Source organism: Athene noctua, chromosome 9 (genome assembly GCF_965140245.1).
Source record: "Athene noctua chromosome 9, bAthNoc1.hap1.1, whole genome shotgun sequence".
Lineage (NCBI taxonomy): Eukaryota > Metazoa > Chordata > Aves > Strigiformes > Strigidae > Athene > Athene noctua.
The window spans coordinates 4,262,460-4,287,094 of NC_134045.1; the positions used below are offsets into that span (position 1 = coordinate 4,262,460).

At 59.7% G+C, this 24,635-nt stretch overlaps 1 protein-coding gene across 4 annotated transcripts; it reads right to left on the bottom strand.

The window, feature by feature from the left end:
- Positions 1–1,263: 1,263 nt before the first annotated feature.
- On the bottom strand, positions 1,264–24,142 carry NDRG4 (NDRG family member 4). Of its 4 annotated transcripts, XM_074912974.1 has the most exons (17): positions 23,985–24,142; positions 20,112–20,203; positions 19,628–19,672; positions 12,966–13,071; positions 11,610–11,730; positions 11,279–11,341; positions 11,012–11,072; positions 10,608–10,694; positions 10,455–10,511; positions 9,978–10,081; positions 9,376–9,432; positions 9,236–9,287; positions 8,511–8,558; positions 8,252–8,287; positions 8,015–8,066; positions 7,374–7,412; positions 1,264–6,738 (listed from the first exon to the last, which is right to left on the bottom strand). In XM_074912974.1, the coding sequence occupies exons 1-17, from the start codon at positions 24,019–24,021 to the stop codon at positions 6,584–6,586; spliced, it is 1,212 nt and encodes a 403-aa protein (XP_074769075.1). In that variant the 5' UTR covers positions 24,022–24,142; the 3' UTR covers positions 1,264–6,583. The 4 variants fall into 4 exon arrangements, with proteins under 4 accessions (XP_074769075.1, XP_074769076.1, XP_074769073.1 ...); XM_074912975.1 differs by lacking the exon at positions 7,374–7,412 and having other exon boundaries at positions 23,985–24,141; XM_074912972.1 differs by lacking the exons at positions 19,628–19,672; positions 20,112–20,203; positions 23,985–24,142 and adding an exon at positions 15,241–15,386.
- Between the last annotated feature and the right edge of the window lie 493 nt (positions 24,143–24,635).

Consider the following 24,635-nt stretch of genomic DNA (forward strand, 5'->3'; position numbering starts at 1 on the left):
GGACTTGCAGGACTGGTACAAAGAAACCTTGTATAAGGGGAAAAACTGATTACTCAATTAGGGGTTGAAAGGGCAAACACATATATTTATATAATTGGGATAGAATGATAACTCAGTCCATAAATGGAGGTTTCCAGTCTCACTAGTTCCAAGGTAGCCTTCATTCTGGAGTAGGCATTAATAACACTTCTAGGATGTTGAAATTTGCTGAACATTTACATACAAGGTACACAGCCATCACTATCCCAGGATGATGTTGCCTTCTAGATGGTTTAGATTATTTAGATTGGACATTAGAAAGACATTTTTCACTATGATGGTGTGAGACACTAGAACAGATTGCTCAGAGAAGTTGTGGGTGCCCCACCACTAGAAATGTTCGAAGTCAGGTTGGACAGGGGCTTTGAGCAACCTGATGTAATGAAAAATGTTCCTGTACAGGGCAGGGGGCAGGGTATGAACTAGATGATCTTTAAATGTCCCTTCCAAACCAAACAATTTATGATAAAACATAAACATGGACAGCCAAGTCCCCTTCCTCCTCTTTGGATGGTAGAGACAGGTAGTGCAAGCGCACACTCACCATGTTCACAAGCACATATACACACATTCATGGATCCCTCAAGTACTGGTACGGTGTCTCTGCCCACCTGACACCTCTGCCTGAATTCTGGCCCCATTACCTGCCCCACAGGTCCTCTACTCACAGGCTGGTCCAGCTTGATGCTTGCTGCAAATACACATGCCCGCCCCCCCCCAGTGCTTCTGGGCATACCACCAGGGATCCCCCCACCTGCCTGATACTTCATCCTGATCCCAGTGCTCCCCTGCTCACCAGCTGGTCCAGCTTAAAGTTTGCTGGTGAATGCACATGCATACTCAGTGCCCATCAGGACCAGGGAAGATGCAGGCACTCATCCTACTCAGCCAGCGGCACCAGGCACAGGAGCTGTGACCCACGGTCCCACACCAGCTGCTGGCACTGAGCCCCTCACTTGCCGCATTCATGTCAGTCCCCCCCAGTAGCTCATTTGGGGGGACACACCATTCCTGTCCCAGTGGCTGGAAGACAAAGACTCCCACTTGCTCCAGCAGCTGAGGCTAAGACCCCCCCTGACTCCAGTAGCTGACAGGGGCACCCACACCCCAAATCTAACTCCAGTAGCTGGCACCAATTTTCACTGACTCACACTCAGGTCCCACCAGTAGCTGACACTTAGTCCTTGCAGTACACACACACACAGAGGATGGAGACTGACAATATGCAGAGAGATAGTTAAGATGTAATAAGAAGACATAAGATGATAGGACAGACTGCAGTTATCAGGAGCAGGGCTCAGGCAGACAAGTGAACTGACTGACCGTGTTTTACACACGACAGGCCCTGTACACCCCTTTTCTGTGTACCCTCCCCCTCAGCTGCCCTTCCCCTGTACGGCCCTTCACTGATAGCTGTGGTTCCATTAACTCCCTCATCCCTCCCAGCCTGGTGTCCCAGGTCTCTGAGTAGTTGCCAAGTCCTGGTTGGTCTTCCAAGAAGTGGCAGCTGTAATTGCTTGATGGATCTTGCGGTTTAACCACGTTTTTGCAAAACAAAATAATGAATTTATTCACTACTTCCCATCAGCACAAAGATGTCCAGCCCTCTCCAGGGCACGTTAGAGAAGCATGTTGAGTTCCTGGAGAGGGTTTGGAGGATTTCACCACCTTGTAGGTTCCTTGTAGGCACTTCCTTGCTTACAGCCACAGCCAAGTTATTTCAGGGGCAGCTAGATGCAGACAGCGAAGCCACCTGTGGCTGAATGAGCTGCCCCTCATTGCAGTTGCCTTCACATTAGGTGTCCAGCCTCAGCTTGTCACCTGTGCTCCCCCCCACCAACAGCAACAAACAGGAGCTCCCCTTGGCAGAGCAGCCTCCTGTGTCCCAGAGCCACAGCATCCTGGTCAGCAAAGATGCCACACAGTCAGTCTACAGCCTCAGGGAGCTCCTGCAGGAGGAAAGGGAGAGTCTAGAAGAAGGAGCAATGAGACTGAAGGAAAAGATAAGAGAGAACATCTAACACTTGACTTGGAAGTATGGATCTTTGCAGAAATCCTGCTAGAACTAGCACTTTATAAATGATGGAGCAGGTGTCTATAGATTATATATTCTGCATCATACTTGTTCCTGAAAAAGGATGATTTGGAACAATTCACAACAATTCAAATGAGCAGTCAGTTGAAAGACCATCCCAAGGGAATACAAGATGAGGTGCAGCCTGTGTGGTTGACATACCCTCCATCAGCAATCACCCCCAGCACATCTCTGGGGACCCTGGCAGAGCTGATGATGATGATGATGGCTGGACCCTGTGCCCATCACAGGGAGCCCAGCCACAGGACTTGCCCCAGCAGCAGGACAGGGAGGGCATGGGGAGGCAGGCAACAGGCTCACATGGGTGGGCTCCATGGTGGTACCAGGGGAATAGAACTCCCAGAGAGTCAGGGGAAAGCAGGGAATAGGGGTGCCCTGGCACACAGCACCCATGGGGGAGCTGGGTGGGGATGTGAGGTGGCCCCATTGTAGAGGAGCATCAAGGGAAGGGGCCAGGGGCAGGAGGGAAATTCAGTATTCCCCTTTCCCAAGGGATAAGAAAGGCAGCGAGGGGATCAAGGCTGTCTGGGACTGATGGCAAGGTATGAGGGCTCCTGATTCCTCCTGTCCCCAAGCATGTGGGAGCTGGGGCCATGTCCTCGGGGAGCTGATGGTCAAGCAGGGAGGTGTGTGTTATCAGGGTCCTGGGACAGCTGGGGAAAGGGTGACCCATCCAGCACAACTGATGGTCATGTGTACCCATGGTTGGGAACTGTCAGAAGTCTATCTGCACGGCTGCTTGGCAGAGGCCTCGGAGATCCGTGCAGCAGGAGTTCCCCTCCATCAGCCTCAGGGATGCTGCAGTCCAGCCTGGCATGATCCAGCTTCACACCAGTGGGAAAAAAAGGAAGGATATCCCGCCTGAGTCCCAGTCCGGTGGCACATGGCAGCTCAGGGCACCTCCCCTGGATCCAACCCCACTGCCATGCACCCTCAGAGCCCTCCATCCTGCCAGCATCTAAATGCAAAGGTGCTAATTAACACAAAAAACCTCATTAATAACAACCTAGCCCCGCACCTCAAAGGGAGGCACCCCTGTGTCTCCAGCATTCCAAGCGCAGCTGTGGCCTCCCCATATCCTGCATCAGCAGGTTCTTACTCCTCTATGGTCTTTGGGTCCTCACGTGGCCGCTCCCCTCCCAGCAGCTCAGCTATCACAGCTGCAGCTCCCTGACACCACAATGGTCTCCAGTCCTAGAGCCAGGCAGGAGTCACCGGATCCCAGCCCCACCGGGACCATTCCAGTCCCCCTCACACACAACCAGATGAGGCTCACCCAGGCCAGGGGGAGGGGTGGGCAGCAGAGAGGGGGCCCCAAACAGACATCCCTGCCAGAGAAGATCCCAAGACCAGAGGAGGGAGAGCCTAATGCAGGAAAGAGGGAAAGAGAGAGAAGGGGCAGGAGGGAGGCTCCCAAAACCAAAGCAGAAGGAGAGAGGAGCCAGCAAGAGAGAAGCCTGAAGGCTGGAGCAGGAGAGAGGAAGAATCAAAGGCAGGGAGACCAGCAGACCCCTCCAGCCAAACCAGCCAGGAGAGGCTCCCTAGCTGCTGGCTCACATCTTAGTGGGCTCAGTCCTGGCAGTTTGCATTCTCTCCCCATGTCTCCAGACTCTTCTTCACCCACCCCAGCGAATCATCCATGTGAACTCCAGAGTCACGCTCCCTTTATGCCCTGGCTCTGGGATCCTCTTCAGAGACTGGGACCAGTCTGGGGCACCCCATTACCAAGCAGACACTGACAGACTGGAGCAGGGACGAAGGTCAGGATGCAGGGAGGGGATCCTTCCCAGCGAAGGCTCCATGCACTTGGAAAGGGCTGTGGCCTGGGACATGCAGCCTTTGATATGGAGACAAACAGGGATCCCGCAGTCCTGGAAGAGGACAGGGAGGCTGGATCTCCCGGACACCCTGCTCATCCCCAGATTTGTGTAGCTGTGCATCTTTCCTTCCCCAGTGGGCATCCCTTGGATCCAACCTTTTTGGGCCACAGCTGGCAGCTTTCCAGTCTCCATCCACTCCCAATGTATAGAGCACTCTGCCAAAGCACCCCACAGCTCCCCTCCACATCCACCCTGGGTTCCTGGTATCTCCTCCATGGGCACTCCGGTCCCCCTCTCCCAGCAGTGCAGCTCCTGGTGGAGTTGGTGGCCAAGGTGTCCCTCTTGTCCTCCCTGCCCACCAGATGTCTGCAGGCAGACCCAGGATGGGCTCAGACCCGCTTCCCTCCAGCACGTTGAAAAGAGCACAGCACATTCTTAACATCTTTGTTAGTTTGTTGGGTTTTTTTCCAACACAGTAAATCCTCTCTACAGCAACAGGTTAGTTAAATCTGGTTTACATATTGCCATCTTGTGAGTGCTACGGCCTTAATGCTGCCATGACAAAACCAGGTTACGCTCAGACAGGAAAATGCGTTAAATTCCGCTGTGACCAGGAAAAAAGGAAAACTGACAAAAATCAGAAGAACAAACTACCAAGGTAAACCAAACCAACCAAGGTGAGGAATCGAAGGTGAGCATGGCCAGACCACCTCCAAGGGAACCACACAGCACCGCTTGGATGAGAATGCAAGGGGGAATGAACCCAAAAAGGTCAGGGACTAGACAAACCCTTATATATATTATGTATAGGTATTTATATATATATCATCTGGAAGGACACGCTGAGAAAACGAGAGATCGCAGCGGTATCTACAGTAAAAAGGAGCTACGTAGCTTTCAGAGTCACACTGAGAAGGAAGCACACGGCAGAACAAAGTTGGGGACAAATAGGGACACCGGTGTTTCAGGGTTGCCATTCAATATGGGACGGGCTGGGCAGGGCATGGGTTTCAGGGCCAAAAGCCCTTAAACACCCACTGGGAGCCCCAGGACCCCCCATGCCTCTCTCTGGGGAACAGGGACAGGATCAGGGAGGGGGGGGGGAGTGCTTTTGGGTGGCTGGGTGGGACCTGCTCCCAGTGGGCTGGTTCTGCTCGCCCAGTGGTGGCACCCAGGGGGTCCCCTACAAGTCCCTGTTCAGGTCCCCCGCGGATCACCCGCAAAGACCTGAGCACCCACTGCCAGAACCAGGGGCTCCCTCACCCCAGTGCAGGAGGAACTGGGCTCTGGTGCCTGCGGAGTGGGCCACGGGTGGCAGCAGAGGCTAGGTGGCCAATGGCAGGTTACGTGATGACATGGCTTGCCATGCCGAGCGCAAGAGGCTGGATCCACCCAGAACCAGCGGCCAGATGGGGCCCCGCAGCTCGGGGGGTGGGGGCAAGCCCTTAAGAGATGCCCCACTCAGTGTGCCAGTGAGAGGTGGGGTGGATTTGGGGAGCCGTGGTGGGTCTGGCCAGCTCTGCAGGCAAAGCCAGATCATGGGCAAAGCCAGACTGGGGTGCTCCCCACACTGCCAGCACTTTGCAGTGATGCACCCTGTGGGGCAGAGTGCTGAGGGCTCCCCAGCATTGCAGGGGGGGAGTGTCTCATCTTATTGCTAATGGTTCCACTGCGGTGACACCCACAGACTGTGGCAAAACTGGAGAGGGGATTTGCCATGTGACATCTGCAAACCTGGTGGCCTCTGAGCCTGAGCAGTCTCAGCCCAAGAGCTGGGATTACAACTACCAGTGTGGCAGGGAAGTGCAAGACAGGGCACGCAGCCCCCCTGTCCCCCCCAGTTTTTGGTGGCAGGTGGTGATTGTCCTTCTCAACAAGGGACCAAGGAAGTGCTGCCACAGGCGAGGGCATGGGCAGAGGCAGAGGGACTCCCATGCCAATCTCCTGCCTCAATGGCTTCTGGAGCAAAGCTGAGCCCTCTCCCCCTGCTCTGGGTCAGCACACAGAGCACATGACCAGGGCAAGGGGGCAGTTCGGGGTGCGATTTCTCACAATGCTCAGCAAGCTCTGGGGCAGGAGGTCCTGGGTGTGCTAGCTCTCCCCAGGGAGGGTCGGCAGGGACAAATGGGAGATACATCCCCAAGAAGGGCCCAGTGGCCTCCCAGTGAGTGCTGCTCCCTGTCCTGTCTTCCTTCTAGTTTGGCCAGCCATTGGTTGACCTTGGGGGACCAGCCTACCTCCTGCATCCTCTTCACATCCTGCTGTCCTTCCCCATCCCACCATCCTGTCCCCATCTCACCACCCTGCCCCTGCTCCCCCCATCCAGGCCCCATGCCCCTGCGATCCACCATCCCTGGCCAGGGCCAAGCCAATTCTGGGGAGGGTGAAGACCGATGCAGAACCATGTGTGACTGCTGGACGAAGCCAGGAACTGGAGCCAGGAGGCAGTGAAGCGAAGCTCCTCTCCTTTGGTACCAGACAAGGGGATGAGGCCAATGGCAAAGACGACAAATCGACCCCGAAGGAGCGAGGGCCCTGGTGGAGGATGTCCACGGGGCGGGTGGGTGCTGGCGGGATGCTGATGGATGGGAGATGGCTCTGGAGGAGACGTCGGCAGCAGGTGTGGACCTCAGCATGATACCTCCATGGTGTGGTTGATCTGCCCCATGACCTCAGTGCTCTCCGAGTGGGTGCAGGCACGTGGGCGGGTGCCATCCACCGAGCTGGCGCTGGTGAGGGAGGCCGTGCGGGAGCGTGCCAGGCGGGTCATGCTGGCAGATGGCACTGCACGGGCACAGAGAGACAGCCAGGGTGCTCAGCGCCCTTCGAGAGCCATCAGGACCTGAGCTGACATTGCCTCACACAAGCAAAGCGACCGGTTCCACTCCCCGTTGCGAACAACCCCAGGCACAAGCTTGCAGCATGCAGTGCTGTGACAACATGAGCAGCTCCAGGCTGGCGAGGGACACTGGGGCAGGGACAGGGCACGCTGCAGCAGGCTGCACACCGGGTACAACTCCCGGGCATGCAACCACTGGGCATGAGGCAGTGGGGACCCCTGGCCACCACGCTCTGGGGAAGGAGAGAGCTGAGATGGGAGGTGTGCAGGGAAGGTGACACCTTAACTCCAGCCAGAATGCCCAGCAGGCACAGCTCCTGGCCAGCTGCAGAAGGGGACAGCGAGCACACTGCCAAGACTGTGCCTGCACCAGGGGGACTTCTCTGAATGCCATTTCTCAGCCCCCGCCCCTGGCTCAGGATGGCCTCTCAGGCAAAGCAGAGTGAGGCAGAGGGCTCCTGGCTAGGAAGGGCCAGCCCCACACCCAGGCTGCTTCCAGAGGTGCCTAGGCAGCTCAAGGACACAGGCCAGGCAGGCACCATGCAGCAGCGGGCACGGGCCGAGCAGCACTGAGCAGTACCTGTGCCTCCACTCAGCCTCCGATCCTTCAGGTGGGCGACTGGCAGGGGTGGAGGGGGAGTAGGGCAGGGAGGGCAGAGAGAGAGGGTCAGCCCTGCTGGCTGCTCCAAGAGCCCCCACCCAGCCCCATGTGTGCATGCACATGGACCTGCACACACACAGACACAAGTGCATGTGCACAGGGACCTACAAACACACACACGTGTACATGGACCTTCACGCACGTGCACACACACAGGTATGCACACACACACGCATGCTCGTGGACCTATACACACATGTACACAGACTTATGCACGTGGACTCTGCACATCTGTGTGCACACACAGCGTCTGCTTGTGCATGCACACACACACACAAGTGTGTGTGCATGCACAGAGACCCTGTCCGCACACATACGTACACAGAGCCCTTGTACACATGCCTGTGTGCACACAGAGCCTGTACACCCCATGCCCCTACAAATGCTTGGACAGACACCTTGTACACCTGCGTATACAACACCACAGACACGCATGCAGCTCCCCATCATGGGGGTGCCAGTCTCCTCTCCTGTGGCGGGGTCACAACACGCACACACAGGCACACACACAAGTGCACACGCAGGCACACGCCAGCCCCGTTCCCAGCCCTGGCACTCACTGTAACCCATGCCTTGCAGGAAGTACTTGAAGGCTTCAGTCAGCTTGCCGGGCTGTGGGGAGACAGCAGGCTGAGCTGAGGCAGCACCGGGGCCAGGATATCCACTCAGCCCCAGGCTGCCTCCAGCAGCCCCTGCGCAAGATCCCTGTGCCCACCTCAGCTTATCCCCTGCTAGCCAGGGACAGCACCAGTGCATGTCCCAGGGCCCAGTATACTCAGTTAACTGGGGGGGCTCACCTGTGTGACCTGGGGCAGCCCACCGGAGTCAGCCATCTGTAGAGACAAAGTCCTGCTTAGTTTGGGAGGGTACAAAGCCCACCCTGTCCCCTGATACCCATTGCTGGGGCCACCCTGCTCTCCCTACCTGCCCCCAGCCCCATGGCCAGGACAGACCTGGAATGGGGAGATGGGGACACCCTGCATCCCTGGGGCAGAGGGCAACGGGGCACTTCATGGGCAGCAGGGACCTCCCAGCTGCCCCCTGCCACCCACCTACCTTCAGGAAGGTGGTGTTGGTGGGATCCAGCTTGGAGTTACACTCCACCTGCAGGCAAGAAGGATGATATTAGCACCCTAGAGTGCCCTAAGCCTGGCAGAAGTGGCCCATGGCACCTCAGCTGGCACATCCCACCCCAGCCCTGAGCCCACAGAATCACCATCCCTTGGACGGAACAGGAGGGCCTCTCCCCTGCCAGGCAGCATCTGAGCAAGGAGGGGGGGGGGGGGGGGGGGGGCTGGAAAGGGAGGGGAGCAAGGCTGGTGAGGTGTCAAATGTGCTCATGTGCATATGCATAGAGGTACACGTGCTGGAGAAGGGGGTGTGAGCGTGCAGCTATCCATTATGTACAGATGTGGCCACCTGCACAGTATCTGCAACTGAGTGTGCAAGTGTGGACAATCACGTGGCTGTGTACAAGCAAACACTCATGCTAGCCACTGTTCGTGTTCATGTGGCCAAGCGGGGAGCGTGCCTGTGTCCCATGCCACCCGAGTGCGCACACTGTCACCACATCTGGGCATATGAGGAAGGGGAGGTTTTCCAGGTGTTGCAACCACGCACAGATGCACGTGCACACGCGCCTACACAAGCAGGTAGGTTTGCACATGAGCAAGTTCCCGCAGACAGGAGCTCACACGTGTCTGAGCAGGCAGCGAACATGAGCGTGCCCACACGTGGGCACCATCTGCGTGACACCCTGCAGGCACTGCCCCATCACTCACCACCCCCTCTTCAGCAGGCGCGTTGTCTCCGACCACCAACATCACAGGGCAGCTGGAGGAGGAAGGAGCACAGTCAGGGCTGGGCCTGGGTGGGCTCCACTGCCCTGGGACTCCCCATGCCACGCCGACACAACTCTTACCGCAGCGTCTTGGCGTTGGGCACAGTCCCAGGCCGGTTGATGTCCAGATCCCTGCGGCTGATGGAGGAGAAAGAGGGCCAGCGTGAGCCCATGGGCAGGTGCTGCCACCAAAGCCACAGCACAAGAGCCGGGGCACAGCCAGCTCCGGGCAGCAGCACCCAGCTTTGCTGTCGCAGCACCCTGCGGATGGAGGACCCCACGGCCATCTCTGCCATGACCTCAGCAGAGCTGGTGCCACGGGATGCAGCACCCAGCGGAGCAGCAAGCCTCCCCACCCCCTGCACGAGGGGATGGCATCTCTGCCCCCTTCCCCAGGCCTGTGCCATCACCCAGAGCAGGAGGACTACCAGGGCGCGTGCATCCACGGCCGAGGGCTCTGGGACACGGCAAGACTCCGGCACAGGTACCACCACTCCCGCATCCCTAGCCAGCACCAGCAGCCAGCTTTGCACCACTGCCTGCCTGCACCGGAGGGTGATGCCAGCACCCAACAGTGGTTAGGGTTCCTACAGTGCACTCAGGGTCACCCAACATCACTGCAGCCCCTTGCCTTGGCACAGATAGGGGAGCAGCCTGCTGGCAAGGCCACCCGGGGTGCTCACCTGTTGTACATGTTGAGAAAGAGCTGGAGGTTGAACTGGTTCACCACGCTGCCAATCTGCTGCCGGTAACTCTGCACCAGCTCCGTGTTGTTCACCAGCTCTTCCTGTGCCGATAAGGGATGGACATCAGGGCTGGTGCTGCTGGGTGCCACGGAGACACCCCCGCTCCCCCAGACCTGTGCCCACCGTGCCAGCCAGTGGAGCAGAGCAGGAGGCTGCCAGGCAGTGAGGCTGGGCATGGCACAGGCAGCACACCCAGGCAGGACGTGGGCACAAGTTGCATGCTTGTCAAGGCTAAGCCCCGGATCAGGCAGGAGGGATGCCAGCAGGACCTGACTAACCCCATCTGCAGGTGAGGGGCAGGTCCAGCAGCACTGGGGCACCCGGCAGGCAGGGCAGGGTGCAGCCTGGGTGAGCCGGCTGCGATACTGGGGAGGGGTCCGGTGGCAGGGGGCCAGCAGGATGGGCAGCCCTTACCTGGCTGAACAGATGGGACAGGACAGTGTCCGGCAGCGTGCTGGTAAGGCCGGAGAGCTGTGGAGGGAGCACAGGGAGTTACGGCACTGCCACAGCCAGCTCCAGCCCCAAGGAGCAGCCAGGGCAGGGAGAGGGGGTCAGGGCCCGGCTCACCTTGGCAGCTGCCCAGTCAATCCAGCCTTTGCCATTGGGGTCGATGTTCATGAGGACCAGTCCTTCGACCAGGTCGGGGAAGATGAGCTGCAGTGAGCAAGAGAGGCAACGCTCAGCGGAAAGGGGAGACGCACCCAGGGTAGTCCCCCACCAGCACCACTGCTCACGGCACAGGCATTGCATGGGGCTGACGCGGCCCTGTCCCAGCCGCAACGGGAGACCTGTGGCAAGATCACCCAGCCACCACAGCCATGGCACTGCCACTGCCATCCCAGCCTCCCCATCCCTCCAGGAGCTTTCAGTGGCAGTCTGCCCAGCTGTGTCAGCTCCTGCTCCTCTCCACACCCCAGGCTGACAGCAGGTACAGGCAACTCAAGGACAGCCCATTCCAGCCTCAGGCTCACCGCAAACTTGGCCAGCACGTAGGCTCCTGCCCCAACACCGATCCCAATCACGTACTTGAACCTGGAAAGCGGAGAGGTGCGTATGGGGGGACGGCAGGCTCCAGCGTGAGTTCCCTGGCGTGCCCTTCCACCCATAGCATGGGGCACAAGAAGACATGCAGGGTGACAGCTTACTGGGACAATTTCCCCAGCCCCAAACTCGTGTCTCCTGACCATCTCCCTGACCAGCACCCTCAGCTGGCAGCTGTGGAGAAGAGGCTGACTCACCCGAAATGCTGCACCACACTGGGTAACATGGCAGCCAGCTGGTCCATGGATGGGTACTGGTACCTGCAGCACAGGGAGGCACAGGATGGTGGTTATGGGACCTGCACAGAGCAGGAAGGCTGGGACAGGGCAGCTAGGCTGCCCAAAGGGGCCAGGGAAATGCCACCACCCACAAATCACCCCATTGCCCACTGTGGGCCAGTCAGGCCACGGGCTTTGACATGGTCCAGAGAGACCTGCAGGCAGGGCACACCTGCCCAGGCAGCAACAACCCAGTGGGCAGGGAGGTGACATCCCGCAGGCATAGCGAGCCCCCAGAGATGGCACTTACCCCTGAGGGAACTGCGAGGCTCCTGCCTGCTGGCCTGGCGCGTCCACATGGCACACCACAAAGTGCTTCGTGATCTCCTGCATATCCTCATAGTTGAAGAAGGTGTTGAAGCAAAGCTTGTCTGTCAAAGGGCAGGCAGGGATCAGAGGCTACATGCCCCAGCACAGGGGCCTGGCAGGCCAGGGGAGCATGGAGAGAGGTCGCCTGCCCTCCCACTGCCCTTCAACTGGGAGGTGACATGACACCAAAGCCCTCCCATCCCCTTCCCTTCAGGCAACTCACCCCACAGCAGAGACCACAGCCACTGTCAGCATGGGCTGCATCCCTACTGGTGTTGGGAAGCATGGGGATGGGCAGATGTAGCCAGAAGGATGAGGGGTTTGGGGTGAGACTCATCTACTTGGAGGCATGGGACTCAGGGAAGCAAAGCCCAGAGCTGTAGGACCACCTAGCGGGCAGTGGGATTAGCAGCCTGGGATATTATCAGCCCCATCCAAACTCTCCAGAAAGGGCTCAAGTAAACATGGGATTTGAGAAATGACTGCAAATCTCCCTGATTGTAAACAGTCAAAGAAATAGCCCAGTGCTGCTGTGGACAGGCCACCACTGTTGCAGAGGGATAGAGCCGTTGCTGGGGCTTGGAGGGGTCCTGCCCCATGGCATCAGTGCTGGGACATCCTCCCAAAACACAGGGGTGAGGCAGGTTGTAAGGTCCATCACAGCCAACATGACACATCCCTGGAGACGAGAGCGCTGCTGTGGTGGTGAGCAGCTCACCCAGCATGACGGTGACTCAGCCCCAGCTGCCAGTGGAGGCGAGATGCTTCTCCCTGCTCACAGAGCATCACAGCTCAAACAGGGGACACAGCCCGGGGCAGGGGTCTGGGGTGCAGGTCCAAGGCTGCAGGCTAACAGAGTGCAGCATCTCCACATCCAGAACCCCGGCTCAGGGTCCCTCCTTCCCAGCTATTCCACGTCTCCTTCAGCCCCCACTGCAGCCTGCCGCCAGCCATGCCCGTGCTCTGAATACTAACGGGGCGGCAGCAGCAGGGACCAACCCGGCATCCCCCATGCCCGCCCTTGCCTGGTGTGGGCAGGCAGACAGCCAGCGCCGGGGTGGCCAAGCCCTCCTGGCTGTGCCTGGCCGTGCCTGGCCTGGGCTTTGGGTTCAGCTGAGAAGCCAACCCTCCTGGTTCTTTCAGATGCCTGAGAAGACCCAAAGCAGACCGGGGACCCTCCATGGCAGGAGGCAAAGAAGCTGAGCCAGAACCTTTGGCCAAGGCTCCAGCACATGGTGCGGCCCAAGGTTTGCTCCCACCTGCCCCTGCGCCCCACGGCCAAGGGACCAGCACTCACGGTTCAGGCCCACATCATGGTACGTCAGGATGGCCGGGCGATTCCCCTTGGGTGAGCCCCGGATGACCACGTGCAGCAGACCGTAGGGGGTCTCAATGTCATGTTCCTGGGGCAAGAGGAGAGATGGAGTGATGCCTGCCTGCCCCAAGAACACATCTCCTGCCCTGTCATCCCACCCCTCACCACTGCCTCCCCAGGGGCTGGGTCCCATGGGAACACAAGGGAAAGAGAAGCAGCCATCTGGGAAAACCCCCAGCTCTGGGCATCTTGGAGGTGGCAGAAGGCAGGACAAGTCACATAGACATGGTCCAGCCTCTACCAATGGGAGGGAAGGGGAAGGGGAAGGGGAAGGGGAAGGGGAAGGGAAGACTTGGGATAGGGTAATAGGATTTAGGATTGGACAGGTTTATCACAGGATCGGGTCAAGGGATAGAAGTTTGGGATGGGATGGGATGGGATGGGATGGGATGGGATGGGATGGGATGGGATGATCCAAGACGGCTTGGAAGAGGAGGATCACGGGACAGGACAGGTAGAGACAGGAAATCTTCAAGGACCTGAGGCTGAGGGAGTTTTGGCAACAGGGTGGGGATCACAGCATGGCCCAGTTGGCCTGGATTCACTGTGCTTGGGACAAACAGGTAGAGGTCAGACCCCAGACAGCACCTCAGGAAATGCTGCAGCCTGATCCCAAAATGACAGATGAAGTAACTTTAAAATCCCTTGCTCTGAAATGGCTGTGCCCTCATACAGAGACAAGGACTGTGCTATGACTCTGTTTCCCTGGCTGGGAGGGCTCTAGCCTTGTCTCCACGGCCATCATTCCCATCCAGCAAGGAAAACTGGGGCTGCAAGCCCAGGTGCTGCCCAGGGTTCCCCTCCAGATGCCCATGCCTGCCAGCCAGCCCCCTGGCAGTGACCTCAAAGCTGGGATCTGGTGGGTGCAGGAGCATCACAAGCTAAGCAGGGCTGGGCAGAGGATGCTGGCAGGGTGCCCGACTAACGCGGACTTCATGCTAGTACTGGCAGCCCCATGGATGGGCTGGTGGGAGGGGAGCGGGTGCGTGAATGCTCCCATGGGTCACACACCGAGAAGGACTCTGAAGGGCACACGCCCCAGGTGGGAGGAACCGCCTAAGGACAGAGTCTCCTCACTGCGGTGCCTCCTCTCACCAAGATCTGCTGCTCCTGAGGGGACACGGCACCCGAGGGCAGCTCAAGGGCTCTGTAGAGACAACACTCGGCTACCCAAGGGCACCCCGACCCCATCCCTCATCCACAGCTGTCCCTCCACCCCCCCAGGCTGTATCAAGCAGCAGGCAATGAACATCCCCCCGCAATGCCAGATGGGGAAACTGAGGCAGAAAAAGGGCCTGGCCCAAGGTCACAGAGCAGGAGATGTCCATGTGGTCTGATGCTGGGCACAGCACTGGCTTCTTGCCCATCTCCATGCCCACAGTCCCCATCACAGCCCCAGCAGCTCAGCCTGCAATCCCACTCCAAAATCACACATCCAAGGTGGCGGCTCCTTCCCTAGCACTGCTACCCCCAGCCCCCCCCCTGCCAAGCCAGGCACATCTCTGCCTATGGTGCAGCCTCTGCAGAATCACTGGGTACCACAACCCTGCCCTTTGTTGCAGGGATGCTTGCTGTGGGGAGAGGCTAGGGATGCAGGGGATGCAGGCAGAGAGGGGGGCACTGACAACCCATGGCCCTGGCAAGGAGAGGTGCAGGGGTCACAGCACCCATAGGTGTCTGAGAGAGCCCAGTCCTCTCCAGGTCACCCACTCGCCGCTGCAGTGCTCCCACCTCACTCCCTCCCCTCCACACGAGCCTGTTGCCATCGAGTGTTGCCTTCACCGCAGAAGCCAGAAACCATCCACGGGATTGCTTCAAAACGGTAAGAGACCCTCTCCCTCTGCAACTCTGAGGGTGGGGAAGGGGCAGCGTGCGCCCACCCAAGCAGCACTCAGCCCCAGCGCAGCCAGCAGCTGCGCTCGCTCACCCACAGCCTCGGCGCAGCATCTCCGCCGGGCTCGGGGAGGACATGCTCAAGGACAATGCGTCCCTGAAACCTGCGGCGCGTCGGGGATGCAGCAGTGGGGCTGGGGGAAGGAAGGGCTCCCCAGCAGCAGGTCCCCCCCCGCACCCACGCCTGCCTGGCCCACACGGAGCCCTGCTGGGTACAGAGGTCCAGCCTCGGCGAGCAGAGGAGGGACTGGGGCAAAACTCCTTGGGAAGGGAGGGCAGCAAGCACGGGAACGGTGGTACCTACCCCATCCCAACACTCAGGCATGGCGAGGAACCGGGCGGACGAGGATGAGCAGATGGGCTGGGTGGGCCGAGGACAGGGTCCCGGTGTGGGGCACAGCAGTGTGGCGGGCTGGGGTGAAGCAGAGCTCTGCGCTGGCTCAGCCCCTCGCCTCGATTTATAGCGGAGCCCCAGCCCTGCGCTAAGCCCTCCCTCTCCCTTCCCCCTCGACGCAACGCGCAGCCCCGGCAGGTTTGGCCTCCATTGCGGGCAAGCACTGAGATGGAGCCAGCACTCAGCCATTGGCTGCTGAGGGAATTATTCATGCTCCAATTGGCCCCAAATACCCTTGTTTATTAAGAAAAAATGCCTGGTACCGTGCAGTACCTGCTCCATCTTCCCTCCTTCTGCAAACCCAGACAGGCAAGGGTGCCCAGACAGGGTCACACCCTTGCAGCACACAGAGCATCGCCACAGCAGGTCCCAGCAGCACTCACCCACACCTGTCACACACAGACACACGGGTCCGGCCCCATGCAAACATGCAGAATCATGCTCGAGCCTGCAGCTGCTCAGACCAAGGCCCTGCAGCAACACACACAAACCAGGAAGCACAATCTCCCCCCCCCAAACAGACACGGGTAAACACTAAACACACAGAAGGATACGGCAGGTGTACTATGTGTATGCATGTGATCATGCACATACATGCACAGGAACACACACCAACACACAGCTGTCAGGCAAAACCATGTCCCCTCACACGTCTGTGCATGCAAACTTTGCGAAAATAAACACAATGACCTATGCTGAAGCACATGAACCCCACAAAATGCTTGTGCATACCCCCACAGGCCTGGCCTCCACGTGTCTGCGTGGTACATGCTCCTGTACATGTATGTGCACGACCACATGTGTGTAAGAAGCACACCTGCTGCATCCTTCTCCCATGTGCTTCGCATGGATGCCATGGCTGTCAGTCGTGCCCATGGATGCACAACGACCCACATACATGCAGAACCTTGTGCACACGTGCACGGAGGGGCACACACGTGTGCGCACATGGACACTGCCCAGATACCCGTGTTACCTGACCCAGCAGCACAGTCATCCCACCCGCTGCAGGACGCTGGCATGCAGGGGATGGGCAGGATTTAGCCCCAACCTGGACGTCGCCAGTGGCAGGTAACAAAGGCAGGTAACCCAGCGGTGCCAAGGGGTTGGACCCTGCCCCTGGGCCAACACATGCTGAGTGCACACGCACGTGTGTGTGTGTGTGTATGCCCATGTGCACAGGCAGATGGTTTCTGCCCTGATTCCCACAAGGCTTTGTGAGAGGGCGAGCAGGCAGCTTGCACCCACAGATGGCCTCATGCTGCCACAGCCCCAAAACCCCCTGGCAGACTCTGGGTGCCACCCCTTGCACTCTGTCTGCCCCAGCCCAGCTCAGCACCACTGCCCAGCTCAGCACAACCCACTGCAGCACGAATCTGGGCAATTGTGGATGGAGAGAGTCCCATGGTCCCTCCAGAGCCTGCCCAAAGGGGCTGGAGAGCCACATGCCAGTGGCAGCCCAGGGCCGCATCCAGCGGGGACCCTCTAGCCTCCTGCCCACCACAAGAGTGCTCCATGCCAGCTGGAGCCTGACATCACCTCTGTATTGTCCTCACATGGGCAGCTTGCCACGGCTTGCTTCCACCATGCCCTGGCATGCACCACAGCCACAGGCAGAGGGGGTCCAGCCGCCAGCACCAGCACATGCACAGGCTTACCTGCATGACAAAGCCTGTGGCCTCGTCCTAGAGGCTTGTTCTTGGGGAAGCTCTGATGTCTAATAACAGGGCTGGGCCACTTTCCCCGGGAAAAGCCCTTTCCCTGACCTGGACAAATGATCACCCAAAGCTGGTGGGGAGCCACTGAAAAGCAGTGTCCTGCAATCAAGTCAGGGCTGGGCAGCCAAGGGGTCTGGACATGGGAGAAAGGACAGACAGACAGGCAGAGGGAAGGCATCCACCTTGCCTCCACCAAAGCGGCTGTCCTGCAGGGAGAGATGCATCTGCTAACGAAGGACCACATGTGAGGGGGAAGCTCAGCTCCTGGGTGGTTCCTGGCACAAGTATGCCATTTGTGGGTCTGGGTGCCATTTTTGCTTTCCTCAGCCCTGCTGTCTGTGGAGCCAAAGAGCACAAGCCTCTGGGAAAAAGCTAGAGATGCAGAGGGGGATAAGCAGGCCAAAAAAGACAGAAGGTGGCAAAACAGAAGGGAGAAGGGGTGGAAAAGCTGAGATGGAAGTTAAGGCATAAATGCAGAAGGGTGGCAGGGAGATGGGAGGTCTCCCATCATAAGGCATCACCACCCCGTTGGCTACTAGCCCATCCTCCTGGCAGGTGGCCCAGACCTCCAGCAGTGCCAGGGTACCCAGGTCCTAGGGCAGAGCCACCTGACCCCTGTACTCCTGCACCCTGGCTTACACCAGCAGTCCCAAGGGCTTTACTTCAGCTGGCAGCAGCAGTGAGGATCTCCGCTCCGCCCCCCACTGCCCCAGCCAGGCCAGAGCATCTTGGCAAGAAAGCAGTGACTGGCTCTGGGGAGGAGCAGAGGGTGAGGAGAAGAGTTAAGCTGGGGGTCAGTACTGAATTACCCCAAGGAGCTGAGCCTAGAAAATGGATGAAGATCTCGAGGAAGGGCAGGCAGCCCCCAGCCTTTGAAGGGAACTGACCTGCAAGTTGGGGAAAAAAGGGGATTGCTCTCGTACAGCCTGGGAAGCTCATCCCATACCCACCCTGATACTCCTGGAGGGGAACCAAGAGGGCACAGGGCCTGGCTGGCTTGGGAAAAGCCACCTTGATCCTTGCCCAGTTCATTTTTTTAGGCACTGAGGCCATGCAGGCACATCACTGTGGCATTTGCTGTCTGGACCCCTTCTACCTGGACACCATTAGGGACATGGTTCAGCGCCACTGTGATTGTCTTAGGAGAGTCACTGCTCTTTAACATCCCCTGCAGGTCAACCAAGCCCTGCCCTAGCACAGCTGAGCAAGAGCCATACTGGTGCCTGTGGCACTACCAGCTCTGGGCAGCCTGACACTGCCACCTCCCTCTTCCTCCTCACCTCCCTCTCCTTCCTCACCCTCACTTTGGTGACACCGGGGCGTGTGGCTTCCCCTCCAGCAGTCAATAGGGACCCTGAGCAAGCAGAGCATGGAGCGGCCCAGACCCACACACTGTCGCCCCCAGCCCCAGCATCCTGCCAGCTTTGGAGATGCTGGGAAGGGTGGCATTTCGTTTCTACCACTGTCAAGAGGCCTCTAAGAGGGCCACCAGAAATCTCCTACTCTGTGAACCACCAGAGCCGCCACTCAGCATCCTGACAAAAGTCCTTGCTCCTCATGCGGCTGCACCCTGCCACTTGCACAGGTGATGGAGGCTGAGTGGGCCAGCCCCAGAAGCCTGGGCACCACTGTGGGTCTGCCAAAACAGGGACCTGGGCTCCCCTGCCCCTCCCCCAGGATGAATGAAATCCAGATTTATTTTATCCTTGCAGGTGCTGCTGTTTCAGTGCCGGCCCCTGTTTCAGCCAGCACCAACCATGCCCACCCTCTTGGTGGTCCCAGCTGCTGGCAAAGCACAACATAGAACCTGAATACAGATTGTTTGGTTGATACTAGGTCACTGGTGTCCCCTGAGAGGGGAGATGCTCTTGGAGAGGGACGGGCAGTGAGCTGGGGTCCGGCAGCCTCACTACCCTCCCTCCCCATCTACCAGCACCCCAGTCTCTGCAGGGATACTGGTGCAGAATGAGCTGGGCCAGAGGTGCGAGAGCAGTGAAGACCAACTTGGGAGCCAGACACATGCTGAGACCCTGCAAGCCCCAAGGCCACGTCACGTGGCTTCTCCAAAGAGGCAAAACAGAGGTACAAGGTGGGCCGGTGCCAGCCAGGGGAGCGGGAACCCTGCTCTCCGGGAGAGGTGGGTGGAACAGGGGCAATGCCCCAGCTCTCCAAAAAAGAAAGAGGCTTTCAAACATCCTTATGTAAGCAGGGAGCTGGCATCGCCCAGGAAACCATTGCCATGGCAATGGTTGAGTGGCTGGAAAAGCAGCTCGGCCCTCCTGAGAAGCAATCTCCTGTTTTAAAGAGGTTTTGTCCCGGGTCTGTCACCAAGTGCCCGCCAGCCACATCCAAGTGCCAACACAGAGCAAGCCTGGCAGCACCCCCCTGTCCCCTCCTGCCAGTGACCGCAATGGACGTGCAGTCCCACGCACAGACACCCACCAGGCACTGAGTCCCCACGGGAGGTGGGGGTCAGCAACACCCCTGGGCCCACTCAGAGCCCCACAGCCTTCCCCAGCCACAGGCTGCTGTCCCACGCAGGACCCAGTGGGGGGGGCACCCCCCATGGCTGCTCCTACCTTCCAGTCTGTGTCCACAACGGAGAGGAAGACATCTGAGTTCTCCTGGGGAGTGAAGGAGCCGTTAGGGACAGAGACATCCCCCCACCACAGCTCACTCCCATGACAAAGCCCCCTCACACCACGAGCACCCGCTCCCCGGGGCAGCACTGGCTGCAGGGGGACGCAATGCCCACACGTGTGTACACACACACACAGCTACAATACCTGCACGCGCTACCTGCACATGTGCACACATGTGTGTGTATTAGCCCGTACGTGCAACTCACACACACACATCAGCACACCAAGGCAGAGCCCGCACTCACCCGTGCGTGTGCAGCCATACAGCACACGTCTGCACACACGTGTGCACCGGACACCACCCACGGGCGCCCATGAACACCCAATACCAGCACACCCCCTGCCCCAAGCTCCCGCTTACACACCCACATCCTGGCACCCCACGTGCAGGAGACAGAGCCAGCGTGGCCACCAGACTCACCAGCTCAGCGTCCTGGCCCCGCAGCAGCGGCTTCTCCTCGGTGAAGCGCAGCTCGTGCAGCCCCGCCATGGTCATCTCCTGCAGCAGCAGCCCTGCCCGGCATGAGGGAGCTGTCAGAGCAGCTCCTGCCTTGGTCCCCTTTGTCCCAGCCCCCTGGGAGCCTCCTGGGTGTCCCTGCCCATGGGGACGGGACCTAAATCAGCTTCACACCACCCATCTACCATGGGGACCTGGTGCTTCAGCTTGTCTGGGGGCCACAGCAAGCCCCTTTGCTGGGAGCTGAAAGCAGGCACAGGGCTGGATTTGCTCAGCTTCCAGCTCCCACTCAGGTCCAGTTCTCCCAGTTAAGGACATACCCATTTCCAGTGCATGGCAAACCGGGAGACCAACCTGGTCGGTCCATGCTGGTAATCCCTGTAAGCACTCAGCCCAGGGCTAGAACACGCCAATTCCCATCTCAACTTCCAGCATCAGTCAGAGGGAGAAAATCCAAGGTTTTGGCTGGTTTTTAAGCTGCGGACAGCTATGGGTGCAGAGTCAGAACAAGGGGTGATGTTTCTCAGCCATGCCGGGAGGCAGAGGGATGCTCTGAGCAGCAGGAATGCAGAGAGACAGCTTGAAGTTTGTATTGCAATGATGAGATAAAACCAAATGTGAAGCATCTACGCCAAAACTCTTCCTGCCTGTGAAGCAGGTGCTGGCCAGCCAGCAGCTCAGCTCCAGGGCTTGCAGGGACAGACTTGGCTGTGGAGCAGAGGTATGGGACTGGATGCCGCTGACCACGGCACTGGTACTTTGTATCCGACAACACCAGCATCTCCAAAAACACCCCCAGGCCAGTTTCAAAAGCAAAGGGGAGCAAGGGGATGCCCATGCCCCTGGCAGCTGGCTGCATACGGAAGGTGACAGACATCAGGGACACGGGACAATCCAGGCTCCCCCATTGTATAGACTGGGCCGGTAACTGGCAAGTCCCAGTGCAAGGGGATTATGTGTGCTCAGGCAGGATCTGGACCTCAGGTGTTTGCCTTCGCTGCCTCCGTCTCCACCCCTTCCCCAAGGCCAAGCCTTTGGACAAGCTGTTGCTGCTCAGAACAGGCAGCACCAGTCCCACACCCCTTCCACTGCCTACCCACCCTCTGCAACCTCCTTGGCAATACCGGGGATGATACTGGGCTGTGCTAGCACCACAGCAGACACAGACCCTGCTTCATCTACAGCCTCAGCCAAGCCTGCTCCACGTTTGTCCACCTTCAAACCTGGGTCAGCCCAGGCTGACGATGTGGAAAGGCCAAGCAACTCAACGAGCATTGCAAGGCCACCAGGAATATGGGAGCTGGTCATCAACTCTCCTCCAAAGACAGCTTTTGCCCATCTGACCAGGCTTTCCATTCAAAACGCAAGCAGGCTGTGCCACCTGGCTGCTTTCTGCAGACACCACACTTTGCTTTGCTCCTTGGGAGCCATCCAACAAACCAGAACTGTTTGGAGGGAGAAACAGCACCACAAAACCTCCCAGGAGTCCCAGGGCATCCAGCACTGGGGGAATCCACATCACCCCCTGTACAAAGGGGCTGGGGGCTGCGCAAAACCCCAATGGGGACCGGTGCTGAGAGCCCCATGGAGAGACACACCGCTGGGGAACGTTGCTCCAGGCTGGGCTGCTGGGGAAATGGCTTTGTGCAAGGGGACAGCCCTCGCCCTGCAGCCCACCAGCGCAGCCAAGACTCTGCAGCCCACAGAGCCACCGACCAAGCAACCCCGCGATCCCTGGGACACAATCCCGAGGTTAAAAAATGGGACGAAAATCAGCCTCACCGGTACCTGGGTCTGGAAGAGAGCAGGAGTGTCCCACGCTGACCACACCAACCCGTGTGGCTGCACCCCCAGCAGCTGGGAACAGCACTCAGCGTATGGTGAATGCCTTTATTAATTAAAGCCTCCAGCTAATATGGGAGGGCGGGTGGCCAAGCAATGAGGAAAGGCCCCATGACCTTGCTTGCATGGTGTGGGGAAAGCTGGCTCACAAGGGACATGGCAGAGCCCTACATCAACCAGCATCCCCAGTGCAGGGTGGACAGTCACTTAAAGTGGTGCCGAGCACGGGAATGGAGGAGGGATCATTACATCAGGAAGTCCCATGGGTGCAACAGCCTGCGAGCAGGATCACAGCCAAGCGGCCAGCTTCCCAGGGGCGCTCAGCATCCCATGCCACCCCACAGGTACCCTGGTCCCTGCTCCTGATAGCGCAGCAGTGGGGCTGTGGGCAGCGTCACCCAGCCCAGCTGGGCCACCGTCACTGCGGAGGGCTGCTGGGGAAGCCATGTCTCCAGGTCTCCTAGCCAAAGCAACTTGGCTCCTACTGCACTCTGGGGCGATGTGGCTGGCAACGAGTCCTTTTCCCTCCAGCTCACCCCAATGCTCCCCAATGGCACCTACCCCCGGGGTGCTGCCCCAAGCGTGCCCATCTCAGCTCCCAGTCTGCCTCCCCAGTGCAGTGCCACCATTTCCTGGGCACAGCTGGGACATGCCTCCTCCCTAACCCCGCATGGGTCCCAAACCCAGCGGGACAGCAGTGCTCTGTTCTGGGACTCGTGCTCTGCCCCGCCAGGGCCCTGGCACTGCATGTATAGGTGGGGATGGAAACAGCCATGTCGGCTCTCCTTCCCCGGGGATCTGCAGCCCAGTGCTGCCGTACTGGAGGAGAAACACCTTGTGGTAAGGAAATACACTATTATCATCATCATCATCATTATTATTATTATTTTATGACGAGGCGGTGAGGAGGGTCTGGTGCTGGACAGCATGTCCGGTTGGAAGGCAGGGGTCCCTCAGACAATGCACCAACTTCACAGGAGTCTCCCCATTAAGCACCTGCTCCTGCCCCAGCGTGGATGTGGCGCCCACAGGATGCTGGCACAGATCCTCTGACCTAACAACAGTGCACAGCAGATGGGGAGGCAAATCCGGAGGAGTGAGGGCTGGCCCCTGCCAGGCGGCAAAGCCAAGGCGACCTCCAGCAAGGCAAGGAGAGGGTGTAAGGGAACCTGCACCCCGATCCAAGACACAGAAGGGTGCCCACAGCATCGCCCCCCGAGCAGGACTCCTGCTCAGCCACGATGGGGTGTGTGACCCAGGCCAAGCCACCTCCTGCCCCGCCAGTGCAGGACAAACACCCACAGCTTGCTCTGCCCCCATGGAGTGTGGGGGGGAGGAGGCAGGTCTGCACCCCAGCAGCCCCCACAAACCAGTCGAACGGTGTGGTCCAACCGGGGAGTGCAGGAGCGGGCAGCCCAGTGTGCGAGACCCACCAGACGGGGGGATGCGGTGCCAGGGATGCAGGGGCTGAGCATCCCGGGCTCGGGGGGCGGCAGTGCCAGCGGGGGGCTCTGCGAGGGGCGCGCTCTTTCGCAGCGGCTGTTGCTAAGAGCAACCTCCTCCCCTGCCCCAGCCCCGTCCTCGCAGCACCCAGGCAGCGGGGAGACTCCCATGGGAGGCTGGGCCAGCTGGGGACGTGCGGGGATTCCCCAGCAATCCCACAGGCACCCCCCCACACAGGCACCCCCTCACCCCGGCTGCCTGCTGGGCGGGCCCCGTGCCAGGAGGCTGCCGGCTCAGTGCCCCCCCCCCCGCTGGCCTCCGCCCGCTGCAGCCCGGGCACCCCGGCCGGGATCGCCTCCCGCACCCCGAAAAGCCTCGCTCCCCCCCAGCCCATACCTGGGGGAGAAGAGGGGCGCGGCGGGGGCGGCCGGGGCCGGCAGCCCCATCTCCTAGGCGGGGGCTGGAGGTTCTTTTCCCCCCCCCGCCCCGACCCCAGCGGGCGGCTCCTCCCGCCTCGCCCCCCCAGCACGCCCGGGCCGGGCCGGGCCGTACCTGTGAGCAGCTCGATCTTGTGCCGAAGCACCTTCATGCCGGGGCGGCGGGTCCCGGCGCCGCCGGCGGGCGGGGCGGGGCGGGCGGAGGGGGCGGTGGCGGCCCCGGCGCGGGGAGCGAGCGGAGCCGGAGCGGCAGCGGGAACCGGAGCCGGTGCCGGGGCGAGGAGCGCAGGGCGGCGCAGGGGCGGTTCCTCCCCTCGCCGGGGCCGGAGGGGAGGGGATGGGGCCGGGAACGGGGCCGGCGCCGGGGGGTGCCCGGAGGACAATGGGCCCGGGCCGGGGCTGGGGGAGGGGGCGATTACACGGGAGATGGAGCGATGGCGGGGGGGTTACACGGGAGATGGAGCGATGGCGAGGGGGTTACACGGGAGATGGAGGGATGGCGGGGGGGTTACACGGGAGATGGAGCGATGGCGGGGGGGTTACACGGGAGATGGAGCGATGGCGAGGGGGTTACACGGGAGATGGAGGGATGGCGGGGGGGTTACACGGGAGATGGAGCGATGGCGGGGGGGTTACACGGGAGATGGAGCGATGGCGAGGGGGTTACACGGGAGATGGAGGGATGGCGGGGGGGTTACACGGGAGATGGAGGGATGGCGAGGGGGTTACACGGGAGATGGAGCGATGGCGGGGGGGTTACACGGGA